Genomic DNA, 16,340 nt, shown 5'->3' with positions numbered 1-16,340 from the left:
ATCGCTTTAAATCCCGCAATTTGCATTAGCTACTAAATTTGATTAAAGCTCTATTTCTTGTCATTTACAAAGAACACTGGTATTCCTATCCAAACAAACTTTAAAACCACTGTGCTATTTTGATTGTACATAATTGCTTCCTTTACATCCTTATTAAAAATAAGATTGTTTTGTAAATTATTAAAATGACTGTTATAGTGTCACTTGTGCTAATAGAAAATTCACTACTATTCAATGTGAAAGTATTCTACATTTATTATGATGCAGGAACAGAAGTGTTATCAAGAAATGCAATCTGAAAGAGAATATAATTGTCTTTTTTTAACTTTTTTATTGTATAATATAAAAATATACAAAGCAAAGAAATAAAAAAGCAATAGTTTTCAAAGCACTCTTCAACAAGTGGTTACAGGACAGATCCCAGAGTTTATCATGGGCTACCATACAATCCTCTCATATTATTCTTTCTAGCTGCTCCAGAATAGAGGCCTTAAATATTTTTTTATCATCACAATCAACTTTTTTCCCTTCTTGTTTTGTGAAAAACAAAGCTATATACAAAAAAGCTATACATTTCAAAGCACAGAACCACACTTAGTTGTAGAACATATTTCAGACTTTGACATGGGTTACAATTTCACAATTTTAGGTTTTTACTTCTAGCTGCTCTAAAATACTGGAGACTAAAAGAAATATCAATTTAATGACTCAGCATTCATATTCATTTGTTAAATCCTATCTTCTCTGCGTAACTCCATCATCACCTTTGATTTTTCCATACCTCTCTTTAGGTTTGTTTGGGCTATGGCAAATCTAAATTTTTTATATTGGAAGGGTCTGTCACTAATATGGGGTAGGGAGATGGAACTATCTGATGTTCTGAAGAGGCTGGGCTAGGTTTCAGGACTCGTCTGGACCAGGGACTCTTCTGGAGGTTTTAGGTTTCTGGAGTGTTATTGTAGTGCCTGGAACCCTTGTAGAATTTTATATATTGCCCTAGGATTGGCTGGCATGGTCCTGGTTGGGGGTTGGCAGGTTATGATAGGTAGTAAGGTCTACCTGAAGTTTGCATAACAGCAACCTCCAGAGTAGCCTTTCGACTCTATTTGAACTCTCTCTGCCTCTGATACTTTATCAATTACACTTCTTTTCCCCTTTTTGGTCAGGATGGAATTGTTGATCCCATGGTGTCAGGTCTGGATTCATCCCTGGGAGTCATCTCCCATGTCATATAACTGTCTTTTTTATAACAGTATAGATTCTTAGCCTTTCTCAAAAAATATTGATTCTCCTTCAGAACTTGAAAGTTCTTGCATCCAAGATCAAAAACTTTCTTAGAAAAGTACACAAGTCTAAGGACCACATTTGAAATTGTTCTTTCTGTCAACATGTTTTAAAACCAAGCTCCTCAAAATAATAAGTTGGTTTAATCCCTCATCTTTCTAACTGAAGTCTGAAAACTGTGAAACAATGTAGTGGTCTGTGATAAATTATTTAATCCCTTTTAATAGCCGTTGTCTAGATTATACACTCTCCTCTCCCCATTAAAAGCCATTGACTAGGAAAGTTGGCATAGAAGGCAGGGGAGCTGAGGCTGAACCTCAGGCCTGAGAACTGGAACAACCTTTTAATAGGAGAATTCAATCTGGGCAGCCCAGATCCTGGATCTGAATATCAGGGCAAAAATACTGACATGGATGGGTAGGAACTTGAGAGACCAAAGTTTTGTCCAGATTTCATTGCCTTGTTTCAGGTAAACATGCTTAATTTCAAATTCTGCCTCAGTCCTGAAGGAACTGCCTTGGAAACTGAAGTTGGTGTAGCTCTGCAAATAGCGCCAATTTCTTTGGATGACAAATTTGAGCAAGGCAGGAAATATGCAGGGATTGACTCCACACTGCTTGCAAAGAATTTCTTTCAAGTAAAGAACTGTATTACATTACGGTGGGGGTGTAAACAAATATAATCTTTTTTAAATTTTAAACCTACAGACACCCCTCACCTCAGTGTAAGTTTGAACGATTGTATCATGTTTAGACCTCTCTAGCCTAAGAGGCCAATTCTTAATCCTGGAGTCAGAGGGCCTAGCTTCAAATCCCTGTCATCTTCTAGTTCCTGAGTTAAATGTCTACATTCAACCTCAGTTTCTTCATCTATAGCATGGGGACCACTCCATTAAATAATACTAAAAGCTAACATTTGTAATGTATACTCTTCATAAAGGGCAAATTGAAAATTTCTATCTAAATTACAAAGGCACAAAACCTTTCACCTGGAAATTTTTCCCTCCTGCTATTCACTGCAACCTCTTATAAGTACCAAGATTGGAAACATGGCCATTGCAAAGGATTTGGTTAAACAAATTGTGGTGTCCTTTGAGATGGAGTATTATGAAGCTGTTACAAAGGATGATTGTCTCTATATGTTAATATTCACCAGATAGTATAATTATTCTTTAAACTATATATTTGTTTTATACATGTGTACATATACTTCAAATTTTGAAAAGTTATAAAAGTGGTATGGTTAGACTATTCTGTCATTTTAAAGGATTATGATGGTTAAATTCATCTGTCAACTTGACTAGGATATGATATCCAGTTGTCTGATCAAGCAATCACTGGCATGATTGTTACTATGAGGGTATTTTATGGACTTTATTCATCAGTCAATTGATTGCATCTCTGGCTAATTACACGTATAATCAACAAAGGTGATGGCTTTCAGCAATGAAGCTGAATCCAATCAGTGGAAGGCCTTAAAGGGAGAACTGATGCTCCAGCACTCAGAAGAATTGATCACTTTACTTCAGCAGTCCAGCTTCTCTTGAGGAATTAATTTTCAACTTCATGGAAGTTCCCAATTTGAGGCTTGCCCTATGGAATTCAGATTTGCCAATCCCCATGGTCTCTTCAGTTGATCCTATAATAGATCTCATAATATCCTCTTGGTTCTGTTTCTCTGGAACTGACCCGACTCATATCAGTATACACACACACACACATAGATATATTTATCTGTACATATACATATATACACATATATATAATTTATGTACTGAGGAATATCTCCAAAGATACTGCAGAAGTAGTTATATTGCTTGAAGGGAAATCACTTAGCTGAGAAAGAGAAGTAAGAAGGTTTGGGGCTGTTCTGTGGGCTGAATTATGTCCTCCAAAAAGATTTCTTTAAGCTCTAATTCCTTGTGCCTGTGAATGTGACCTTATTTGGAAATAGGGTCTTTGTAGATACAATTCAGTGAGGTCTCAGGAACACCAAGGATTGCTGGAAAACATGGATCAAATTCTTCCCTAGTACCTCAGAGGGAGTATAGCCTGGCTAACTCCTTGATTTCATACTTCTAGCCTCCAAAACTGTGAGAGAATACATTTCAATTGTTTAAACCACCTAGTTGGTGGTACTTTGTTACAATAGCCCTAGGAAACTAATACAGGGAGATTTCTTTGGGAGGTGTTCCTTTTTTGTTAATGTAGCATCAACTGAAAAAAATTAACATAATTGAAAAACTAGCAAAGTTCTTTGAAAACCAAGAAAAATGGAAATTAATTCTGACTATTAAGAAAATCAGGATGACTTCAATAGTGAAGGTAACATCTAAGTTGGATTTTGTTACAAAGATCAGTTTTTATATTACCTAAAGAGTGTTATGTTTTTCTCCAATTTGGCAAGAAAAAGTTCTTCTCAGGAAATAAGAAGGTTTTCTGTTTCATCTTTGTTTTTGTTCTTCTGTTATTTGTTTTTTGGTGGGGAGTGAACACAACTAGCCAGAGCTTTAAGTTAGGGCTGGATTCTGATGGTAGGATATTAGCAGCTTATGGGATGGTAATGGGAACTAACAGTGATAAATGGTTTAGTAGATAGGCTTAAATGAATTGGTCAGTATTTGGTCTAGTTTGCCAAAGCTGCCAGAATGCAACACATCATAGATGGATTGGCTTTTTGTTTGTTTGTTTGTTTGTTTTTTACATGGGCAGGCACCAGGAATCAAACCCAGGTCCTCTGGCATGGCAGGTGAGAACTCTGCCTGCTGAGCCACCGTGGCCCACCCAGGATTGGCTTTTAATAAAAGGGGATTTATTTAGATAAAAACGTAAAGTTCTACAGAGGAAAGGTAGCTAACTTTCATCTGAGGTTCTCTCTTAAACAGGAAGGCACAGGGTAATCTCTACTGGCCTTCTCTCCAGGCCTCTGGGTTCCAACAGCTTTCCCCAGGATGATTCCTTTCTGCATCTCCAAAGGCCTAGACTGAGCTGCGAGTGGTGAGATGAGGTATGCTGAGCTACTTGGGCTGTGATGTGTTGAGTTCTCTCATTTAAGCACCCCGCCAATTAAATCAAACATCATTCATTGCAGTAGGCACTCCCCCTAGCTGATTACAGATGTAATCAGTGACAGATGAGCTTCACATGCCATTGGCTCATGTCCACAGCAACAGAACTAGGCACCTTCACCTGGCCAAGTTGACACCTGAACCTAAATACCACAGTATTATATAACACAACAAATTGCAGTGCACAATACTAGTATATTAATTTAACAAGTGGGAAAATATGCTGTAAAATAATAACCCTTTGATTATAAACATGCCAAAACCACAGTTACAACAAACGAAAGTGTATAGAGGAATCGGATATGAAAAAGTTGATGTGGGTATTCTTTCTCATTTAAGTGCTTATTAGTTTTTGGTCATTTATCTAACTTAGTTTTAAATAACTCAGGAAGCTGGAATCTACTTGTTTGATTTCAGATCATTTCCTTGGATTTTCTTAAGCACATCAACTCTCATTGAATTTCATCCAATTATATCTTTTTGATGAAGATTAACTTCTGATTTTGTGTTTTATCCTTTCATTTTTATGATATTATATTTTATTTCTTTTTATTCTTCCTCTCACACTTTATTCTTGTACATGATTTTACACATATGTACACATACACATATATACATAAATTTATACATGTATATGTACATTTATATATATTCATAAGTATATACACATGCATATATACATATCCATATGTGTATATACACATGTATAAAAACATACTAACACATTGAAAAAATATATTACCACATATATACAATATAAACATATATTTGTAAAGCCACCTCTCTACCAGGGTGAAACTGGGCTCCACTGTCCTCCATATATTTACTTACTTGATCATTTGCTCTGTGTGAAACCACTTCTCCATCCTTGGAGCTGTACCCACTACCACCCCTGCTAGAGGTCCAACATCCTGTGCTGACCACATACCACCTGCTTGGAAACCCCTCAGCCCACTTAGGCCTCAACACCCTGTGCCAGGCCACTGTACCCTCCATTCCTTATGCATGAGGATTTTTCACAAATCTCCCTAGGTAACAGTAATGTATAGCTGGGGTTGAAAACTAATATTATATATCTACTTAGTTCACACTCATGAAGGAAATAACTTTAAATAAACTAATATTTCATACCTGAACTATCCCTATCAACTTCAGTAAACCTGACTATAAACTGTCAAGACCACCAGAATTAAGCAACAATTAAAATAGTTTTAATAAAAAAATTAAAAAATAATGTAATACATAAATCGCTGTTAGAATTGCTTTTGTATGTGTTTTCCTTTCCTTTTCAGTTAGTATCTTGCAACACTAGTTATGAAGATATTTTGTTTCTCCTTCTAAGACACTAGGCTTCCACTTCAGGTACAGGGCTGGATGAATAAGGAAGTTTTTGATGTCACAACTGAATCAGTCAATCTGATTTCCTTCAGGATTTAATAACATATAGTATAGATTATCACATAGCCAAGTGCATTATGCTTTCTATTTTTTTAAAATAAACTTTTTAAAAACACCAAAAATATAGTAAACTAATTCACTGCATGAATTGTTAAAAGATCATTGAAGAACTTCTGCATTTGGTTGCCAAGTCATGCGATAAGAGACTATGATGTACTTGGATAGTGATGAAAACAAAATTGTTTCTGCATTATCTATAACATATATCTATGAATGTGAAATACATTTTAATTTCATAAAAATAAGTTCATGTATTCAAGACTGTGAAAGACTTAATTGCATGCAATCTGAGTACACAAATTATATATTTAAAAAATATTTGAAATAGATTTAATTTCTAAATGTAAGCCTTGTGAGGGTCTCCTAATACAGCATTCTGAGATGTTCCTATCACTGATCCTGGGTTGGGCTGACATTGCAATAAATGTTCTTCCAAAATGCCTATGACAAACACATAAGCAATTTCAGCATAGGATAATAGCCAATCCTTGAATCATGTAATATACTGTCTAAGAAATATGGCTCCCTAAATAATGGGATTTGTTCTTTTCATAAATACATGATAAGAGGAAACATGGTATTCATTTATTGGATCTATATGACCACTGGATTTATGCTTAGTTAAGAGGCTATATTCTGTAAAAAAATAAAAATAAAGATAAAGACAAATGTAGATCATTCCTGTTGGAAATTCATAGTGTCTACATTTCTAGCATAATAAAATTCAAGGGATGTTCCAAATAAGGGGAACTTAAGTTTCAATGGACAAGTAATTATAGATGCAAGTCAAGTACAAATATGATTTTACTGAATTTTCTAAAGTTCTTTCTGAGAAAGAATCAGGTTCACATAGAAGCTGACTTGCTAAGAAATACATTACAAATATTATTCTTTAAAAAATTATAAAGAGTATGAACTCAATTTCTGTACATGAATCTTTTACACAATTATTTTTTAAAGTTTCACTTTCTCCATTCAGCACTTTTTCAACCCTTTGTTCATGACTCTACTTAAACATTAATAATCAATGAATAAAGATGTGGTCTCTCTCGCTGAGCCAACTCAGCAGGTAAACTCACTGCCCTCCCCACCCTCCAACCCCCATACAGGGGATGTAACTCCCAAGGGTGTAATTCTCCCTGGCAATGTGGGCCAGGACTCCTAGGATGAACTAGGACATACCATGATGGGATTGAGAAAGCCTTCTCAACCAAAAGGGTAAAGAGACCCCCAGGGGTGTGGACCTTCCTGGCAACGTGGGACAGAAATCATAGAGTGAGCTGGAACTCAGCATCAAGGGATTTTTGAGAAAACCTTCTTGACCAAAAGGGGGAAATGCGAAATGAGACAAAATAAAGTGTCAATGGCTGAGAGATTCCAAACAGAGTCAAGAGGTTATACTGGAGGTTAATCTTACACATTAAATGGATATCACCTGTTTAGTTAAGGTGTACTGGAGAGGCTGGAGGGAACTGCCTGAAAATGTAGAGCTGTGTTCCAGTAGCCATGTTTCTTGAAGGTGATTGTATAGTGATAAAGCCTTCACAATGTGACTGTGTGGTTATGAAAACCTTGTGTTGATGCTCCTTCTATCTTATTGTCAGACAAGTAAAACATATGGATTAAAAATAAATAATAGGGGGAACAAATGTTAAAATAAATTTAGTATATTGAAATGCTAGTGATCAATGAAAGGGAGGGGTAAGGGGGATGGTATGTATGAACATTTTTCTGTTTTCTTTTTATTTCTTTTTCTGAATTGATGTAAATGTTCTAAGAAATATCATGATGATGAACATACAACTATGTGATGATATTGTGAGTTATTGATTATATAACAAGAATGGAATGATCATATGGTAAGAATGTTTGTGTTTGTATGTGATTATGTTTAATAAATAAATAAATAAATAGGAGGAAGAGAGAAATGAGACAAAATGAAGTTCCAGTGGCTGAGAGATTTCAAACAGTCAAAGAGGTTATCCTGGAGGTTATTCTTATGCATTATACAGATATCTCTTTTCAGTTAATGGTGTATTGGAGTGGCTAGAGGGAAGTACCTGAAACTATTGAACTGTATTCCATAGCCTTGATTATTGAAAACAATTGTATAAACATATGGCTTTTAAAATGTGACCATGTGACTGTGAAAACCTTGTGCCTGATGCTCCTTTTATCCAGGGTATGAACAGATGAGTAAAAAAAAAAAATCAGGATAAAAAATAAATAAATAACAGGGGGTGGATAAGGGCCAAAAAAAAAAGGGTAGATTGAAATACTAGTCGTCAATGGGAGGGATAATGAGTATAGGATGGATGGGATGTATAAGTTTTTCTTTTTTTTCTTATTACTTTCTCTGGAGTGATGCAAATGTTGTAAAAATGGTCATGGTGACAATACATAACTATGTGATGATATCAGGATCCACTGATTGTATACTTTGGATGGACTGGATTGTGTGAAGATACCTCAATAAAAAATATTTTTTTAAAAAGTCATTGGCAATTTTCAAACTCCAACCATCGTTTCAGTTAATCCTAAAGAATACCTAGGGCTCTAACTGAAATCCTACAAAATCTTTACACACTAATATACTTTCCAGAAACCTATAACCGCCAGATGGTTCCTAGGCCAGATAAGTCCTGAAACCCAAAAGGACCAGCCTTTCCAAGAATATCAGTTAGTTCCATCCCCCACCCTTTTTCCAACATGAAAAGTTTCAAGGGGCATAGCACAAATACCCCTAAATATTGGGAGAAGGATCAATGGAGAAGGAGGAGTTATAAAGAGAAGACAGGATTTAACAAATGAGTATGTCTGCTGAATCATTATATTGATATTTCTTTTAGTCTCCAGTCTCTTGGAGCAGCTAGAAGGAAAAACCTGAAATTGTAGAACTGTAACTCATAGCAAACTTTGCAATCTCTTCTATAACTATTTGTTAAAATGTACTTTGAAATTGATTATTTTTTGTATCTATGTTATAATTCACAATAAAAATGTTAAAAATAAAAAAGAATCTGTGAATACTTCATTAGGAGATAATCCTAACATCATTAAACTGAGCTCTAATTTATAAATAAGGCTGAAATAACTCCTGTGATTAAGCTTTCTTAGCTATTGCTACAGTAACAGCATATATCAGTAAGATAAGTATTTCAAGTAATAACAGTGCTAATGTGTCACATTTATTTCAGGAGGTCAAAAAGCCATGAAGCAACCTACTATCAAATCTAATTTGACCTGACTGAACAGTAAGAGGGTTGCATGCTGTTGTGGAAGAGAAAACAGGTGAGAGAAATAGGCAGGAAGGTTTTGGATACACAGGTAAAATGAAAAATCAAAACGATTATTAAGATAATAGGAATAAAAAAATGTGCCTATGGGGAGACAAAAGTTTAGTCCTGTGAGGTTTCTGTTTTATTGTGTATTATTGTAATTAGAAAAGAAAAGAAAGCCTGTAAATCAAGTTAGTTACTCAGAATCTTGCAATGAAGTAGAGATATCAAGTTCAATTGCCCAAACCATGTTATTCAGCTAATAATCTTTCAAATCTTTTACTTTATCTGTGGAGTATGTAATGGGTGAACAGGCTTTTCCCCCATCATTAAGAAAATTCTTGACTAAGTTTTCTCTCTTCATTGTAAATTAAATGATTTAAAAATTATCTTTTTCACATTGTCTTAGTACTTATTCTTTCTTTTCTGGAAAATCTAAATCTCAATATCCATCTCTATCTATCTATCTATCTAATCTAGCTCTTCTTCCCAGTTTAAAGAGATGTTCTGATTTGAAGTATATGTTGACTACCATCTCTAAATAATTTAACAACATGTGGGAAAAAATTAAACCTATTGTGTGTGTGTGTTTATATACTCCATATTTTATTCAACTACCACGACTTCAATTGCTACCTGTGCAATTTTTTCTTTATTAGAGAAGTTGTGAATTTACAGAACAATCGTGCATAAAATATAGGATTCTCTTCCCGGTGACTGCCCATACAAAAAATGCATATATATATGATTCTCATATACCACCCTATTATTAATACTGGACGTTTGTGTGGAATATTTGCTACAATTTATGATAGCACATTTTTGGAGCTGTACTATTAATTTTAGCCCATGGTTTAACTTAGGGTTTATTTATAGTGTAGTATAGTTCCAGGGATATTTATCTAATCATAGAAAAATATAATATTTCCCCTTTTACCTACTTTTCTGACCAAATTATTCATTTTCCAAAATATTACATGCTTCCTAAAGATTGCAATAGTTGTTCTAAATAATTGTCCTCTAATACTACCCATTGTAGTAGGAATGACAAATATGGAACACATCTTTTAAATCACACTTCATTACAGTTTATGCAAAAATCTTGATCAAATAAAGAAATGTTCTTATAATGTAATGGAAAACATTTATGAATATAAAATTAGTTTGAGGAATTCTTCAATTACTTTAATTCTTCAGTTATAAAACATATTAAAGATGTAGCTCTCTCATAAAGCCATATATTCCTATTTCTTCTTGCATTTAATTCACTAACCTGCTTCAGGCAATACATATTGATGTTATTACAAAGATAAGGATTAGGTTATGATAATCCAACATACTTCAAGAAGCTGCTTTCCAGAGAAACTATGCATGTAGAAAAAGGAAAAGGAAGCAAGCCTTGAACAGTCATTAAAATAAGATTATTTTCAAAATCACACATTATAAACATAAAACTATCTGAAATTTAACTTATAGCTATTAGTAACAAATGTGTTTTTTTAGGGTGCTAGGTTCATAAAAGCAATTTGAAAGATACTGCATTTAAGAAGTAAATAAATTGCACTAGAAAAGAAATCGTGGGGTTCCAAGAAATTTAAAAAAAAATAGTTTTCTTCTAATTCCCCTAAGAAAGGATATTTCTAAAAATGATTGTAAAATTTTCAAATAGAATAAAACGTATATTTTACCTTTGCATTTGCTATTTGTCCTATAGTCACCTGATGCAGAGTAGAAGCTGAATGGCAAAGTAGGTCCTTTCGTTATTCAGAGAAACATGTTATCACAGGGATGATTCAGTTCTCCAAGTTAAACTGGATTCTTGCAGTAAATCTCTTGATAACTGAAGTTAGACTATCCTAAAAGCATCTTGGTATAACTGACCATTTCTTTCTGAAACTATAAAATTTCAATTCAGGTGGCTTAAGAAAGAACTTCAATTGAGGCTTCAGTTGGAAAATTGGGAGGTAAAGATTGTATATTTAGGATGATTTCCAGATTGAAGAGAAAAAAAAAAAGTCAAGCGTTTTGCATATCAGAACATGTATTATTTTAAAAATACATCCTAATGAACTATTCTTGATGGCAATGGATTAATTGACTCTATAGGACATTAGCTATGATCCTCAGTAAAGACAACATTGATTTGTTAGAATGAATAGCTCAAGATGGTGAACTGAGAACATGCATTTATTGCCTCATCTTCATCATATTTCATTAGAAGAAATACAATATCAAGCTGAAAACAAGAAGGGGTGACAACTCAAAGACTCAAAACAGATTTAATTGAAGTTTTAAAGGGAAAACAAGCAAATAGAAAGACATGCCAGAAATATAAACTATTCCTTCCCATTTGAGAAAGAAAGGCTCAAATAAACAAACAAACAACAAAATGGGAGTGGATGGAGGACCAGTATTCAGAGCAATCAATTAAAATTTGCTTGCAGTACAGCAGAGCAAGTCAGATATTCGACTTCTCAGTGTATATATAATGGCAAACAGCAGAGACATTTGAACCTAGGACATTTAAGTATAAAGTTCTTCCTATATAAGTTTCACGGTTTAGATGTTGGTCTAAATACAAAAGCAGCACTAAACATGATGTAACTGAGTGTCTTTGGTGGGGTTGAAGAGAATGAAAGAAGGAAAGGTGGCTCAATGCTCAAAAGAATTATGTAATTCTCCCATGAAAACTTTCTCCTTACTTTAGTAATTGTGGGCATTCCTACTAAATTGCCTGTTTTCTCCCCACATGTTCCAGCTGGAATCTTACTTGTCAACATACACCACCCCACATCACAGAGTGGACAGTCCATCCTCTCCTTCAACACAAGGATCCTATTGAGCAGATATCCTCAAACAAATGCAGGGGGAAAAAACACCTATGATGGTTTTGCCAATCACTCTGTTCATTCTGTTCCCTTGAAAACATGAATGAAATACCAAGGATCATCAAATATTTGATAGAGACCAATGGCATGAAAGAGGAGAGATGAAGGAAAAAATGATCCCAGAAGAAATAGAACAGAATAACCTATAAAACAAAATCAATAACAACAAAAATCTCAGAGTTCACTAAGTTATTGAATCCACAAACATCTTATAGTAATGTCATTAGTGAAAAAAAGAGAGTAAGGAAAGGAAGCCATGTGAAAAATAAGGAAAGAAAACTACTCTGAGCTGAAGATGAAAGTCTAAATTAGAAGAGAAAGTCAGAACACTTTGTGCTGGGGAAAACACAGATACACTTAGTGGCCATCTCCCAGCCCTTGCCTAAATTTCCCTTTTCTGTGGGGTGCAAATGTTTCCATTCCACAGCCTGGGGCAGAGGTTGGGTCTAATGAAAAGTTATTACCATTCCTTAAAGCCAAAGACATGGAAGAAGCAGCCCCAACTTCTTATCAGTGTGGGAAATCTCAGTGGCAAGGGCTCCTTCCCTTGGGTTTTATAAATACCCCTGCCCTCAGGCAATGTAAGTTTGTCCTTCCTCTCCAATGCAAAGATGGCATCCACCAATGCTGACCTGAGCAATTGGCCTCCCTGGGAGACTGGTCACCAAGGGATCTCTTCCCCTGGTCTTTTGGACCCTTTGTGCTGTGTCAGTAATAAAATGGTCATTTGTTGAAAGTTTCTATTGTGCCTGAGCCTATATTACCACAGTGTATCTTGTAGCAACTTGCTCCACACTTTTTAAAGGTCTTCATATAAAAACAATGACATGCATTTACTAAGACCAGGAAATACGTTTATGACACCAATTGTAAGATGAAAACATACACTCCTTCTAATTAAAAAAAAAAAAAAAAGAAGGTGGTATAGAGTTATTAGTGACTGGGGAAAACAAAAGTCTGATCAAAAAGTTTATGCCCAAATAAATGGTGCAGTGATTTTTGAGTAACTAATAGGAAGTAAAATACAACACTGTGCTAGAAATAGATAAAGTGTCATTGTTCAGGTAATTCAGTAGAGAGAGGAGTTTTATTTGGGCTCATAACATGTACTTTGTAATATCTTTCATTTTAAAGGCAAATTTCATTTACTAAAGTGATTTATAGCATTTCTATTATATTGTGCTTATAGATGAGCCCTTCACTATTTTTTTTAGAAAATTATCATAGCCATAGGAATAGCATTTATATTTTGATCTTCCATTTAAGAAAAAATAGATGCTTGTATATTTTGTTGGATTAGACATAATTAATGGCTTCTCATTTTTGTGAGACAATTAACTAAGTGTCATTATTTGGAAACACAATTATGCAAGTCAAACTAAATCACAACCATAAATACAGTATTTACTATATTTTTCTCTTTATCTTTCACTTACTGTGATGATAAAGTTCAAATGTCATCTTGGCTAGGGTATAGTCTCTAGTTGTTTGGTCAAGCAAGCACTGGCCTGATCGTTACTGTGAGGATATTTTGTGGATTTAAATAATCAGTCAGTTGATTACATCTGCGGCTGATTATATCTAAATCAACAAAAGAGATTGACTTCAGCATTGAGAGAAGCCTCATCCAATCTGTTGAAGGCTCTAAAGGGAGGACTGATAATTTCAGCAGTCAGAAAATAGAATTTCTCTATTTCATCCGGTCAGCTTCTCCTGGAGAATTCATCTGCAACTTGTGGCCTGCACTATGATATTAGGACTTGCCAGTCCCCACAGTACATGAGCTAATTCCCTATAAAAATCTCATATCTTATTATATAATGATATATAACAGGATATATATATTGTGTTTCCCTGGAGAATTCAGACAAATACACAAATATACCTACATTAATTCTTACTCTTATGCTCTGATTAGGCACTGCTGTAGCTTAAACAGTGAAAAGCAATGATGTGTATCCTGTGCTAGATATATTCACTGGCTGTTGGGTGAAATTGGTCATGACTTTCATTCTCTCTATACCTTATTTTCTTCATCTTCAAAATGGTGATAATATTCATTAATTTGTGTCTTCTCCTGCTTTACTGGAATTCATTGAATGTCAAACCTTGATAAACAGTTGAAAACTTATCACTGTAAACGCAGAAAGAACTATCTTTGTCACTTATGGCTTAGTACCAATTTTAATAGCAGCAAAAAATGTTGTGCTTGGGTAGGAGAGTCTAATTAGTAAAATTGCCTCCCTGGTATAGTAAGACATCAACAGAATATGGGAATTTAGCAAATAGCTCTCAATTTAGCTTGTTGTATCTCATTGCCTCTTTAACTTTTCACCCCAGTATGAATGAATGAATGACGAAAGTATGAATAGACAAACAAATGACTAAATCTGAGGGTGATATGCCTATTAAAGTTCTACTGGGATGTTAGGAGAAAATAAGTATGAAAGTGCAATATCTGCAAGATGTCAAAGATGAGATGTGTTCCCTAGAATAAGAAGGGAAATAATATAATTTCTTTTGAACCTTCATGAAAGGAGATGATCTGTACTATAAATAGGTCAGGATAAGTGAATTCTAAGCCATATGAAGTTTTCAAACAAATTTCCATGCATTAATTGAAAACTGAAAGAAAATAAATTGCCTAGATACAATATATTTATTAAACCAACAGGTATTGAATCAAATAATTTCCCATATAAATTTCATTTTATTGGAGTCTGATAATGTTTTCATCCTGATATTAGTGATTGCTAAATGTATTTCCATGTGCCCTAGTAATATTTTAGCTAAAGTTGAACCCTACTTAACAGCACTTAATACAGATTCCCCCTTATCCCTATAACTACTTGGGTTCACGTGTATTATTTACAGATTCCCAATCCTTGGAGAGCAAACAGCTATAAGGTAAGGTTGCCTTCTTTAGCTTCCACATTATTGTGTGTTCCCTTTCCCACAGGAACTTATTATGAATTTTCCAATTTGCTAAAAACTATTGAGGTCTAAAGACCATGGTAGCAATATCTACTCATAAAAGGGACTCTTTTCTATCCATCTAGATGAGCGGATTTATCTAATAAATAAGTTGTAGATATATCTTAGTTGAAATTATATTCAATTATTAAAAATAAAAAGATACCTTGACTCAAAACCTTAGTTCAAATAAAGTTAAAGACCTGGTTCCCTACTTTTCTCACTCTTCCTCTTGCATCAGCTACACAGGACTCCCTGATGTTCTGGAACACTCCAGACCTGCTCCAACTTAAAGGCTTTTGCACATGTTTTTCCTTATTCTAAGAAAGTCCTTCTCCAGATATCTTCCTGGCTTGCTCCTCCATGATTTCTAGTCACCTCATGAAAGATGCCTTATTTGACTGAGATACAGAAAATTACCAGTACTCTCCCCCACTCTCTAATTCTTTATCCTACTTTTTTACTCTTCACAGCACTTATCACCACCTGATCTATAAACATAATTGTTTATTTAATCTTTATTTATTTTTGTTCATTTTTCGCCACAAGAATTTAAGTTCCCTAGGGACAGAGACTTTGGTACATATGTTCACCTCCATATCCTTAGTGCTTAGCATGACGTACGCACACTAGAAATACTTGTTAAATAAATTAATGAAGTCAGTGATTATCTTTTTCTTTAAAATCAATAAATATTTTTAAAAAGGGTGAAGTTAAGGGGGAAAAATCAGCATTATCTACTCAGTATATCAAGGAAAAAATGACATTGTAGTAGAGGATTAAAAAAATTAGCAGAATCACAGAGAAGATCATGCTAAGAAAAACTGGTAAATTAGCAGTAGAAGCCTTATTCTTCCCTTTCAAGAGGACTGAAGAGCTGTGCTGGCAAGACTCTCCATGCCAGCCATAATAGCAGTGACATGCAAATCCATTGTTCATGTCCCTTTCTATCTTCAGTTTAATTTTTTGAGAAACAGTGAAGCTGAGGCTTTTATGGTTATATTTCTTACTGCTGCTTTCAGGCATATGAAGATAAAAGAAAGATTCAGGTATTTTTCGAACACACCTTCCATTATTATTACATAGCCTTTTACTGCAGAGTTGGGTTGCTGATGTCACATTTACAGCATAATGTCCCAAGCGTCCTTGAATAAATTGTTGCAGAGATAAGCAGGTCTCCTATAGGAAAAAATACAGATATATTTAAATCACTCTCAATTTGTGGTCAAATTATCGAAGCGATATTAATGCCTGAAGTTTTGTATTAGATAAGGCTAATGAGGAAGAACATTTCAGGGAATTAATAATTTAAATGATGGTCTAAGCCCTTCTAAAGTATTTATTTGATTAAAATACTATGACTAACAATTTTATATCATCTCAGGGGAAGAC

General features: G+C 34.4%; 1 protein-coding gene across 10 annotated transcripts in view; it reads right to left on the bottom strand.

The window, feature by feature from the left end:
* Positions 1-16,340, bottom strand: part of LOC143650462 (hyaluronidase-4-like) — a 137,933-nt gene that overhangs the window by 22,778 nt on the left and 98,815 nt on the right. For 7 of the 10 annotated variants that reach the window (XM_077121466.1, XM_077121385.1, XM_077121551.1 and 4 more), the window contains one exon: positions 15,495-16,127. In XM_077121466.1, the coding sequence (XP_076977581.1) occupies positions 15,690-16,127 (438 nt within the window). In that variant the 3' untranslated portion in view covers positions 15,495-15,689. Of the gene's footprint in view, positions 1-15,494; positions 16,128-16,340 lie in introns of those variants that run through there. The other 3 variants (XR_013159654.1, XR_013159666.1, XM_077121979.1) reach the window with 1 other exon arrangement.

Source organism: Tamandua tetradactyla, chromosome 1 (genome assembly GCF_023851605.1).
Source record: "Tamandua tetradactyla isolate mTamTet1 chromosome 1, mTamTet1.pri, whole genome shotgun sequence".
In the NCBI taxonomy this organism is placed as follows: domain Eukaryota; kingdom Metazoa; phylum Chordata; class Mammalia; order Pilosa; family Myrmecophagidae; genus Tamandua; species Tamandua tetradactyla.
Note: the sequence above shows the minus strand (reverse complement) of the source record. Positions and strands in the feature narration are given on the sequence as shown.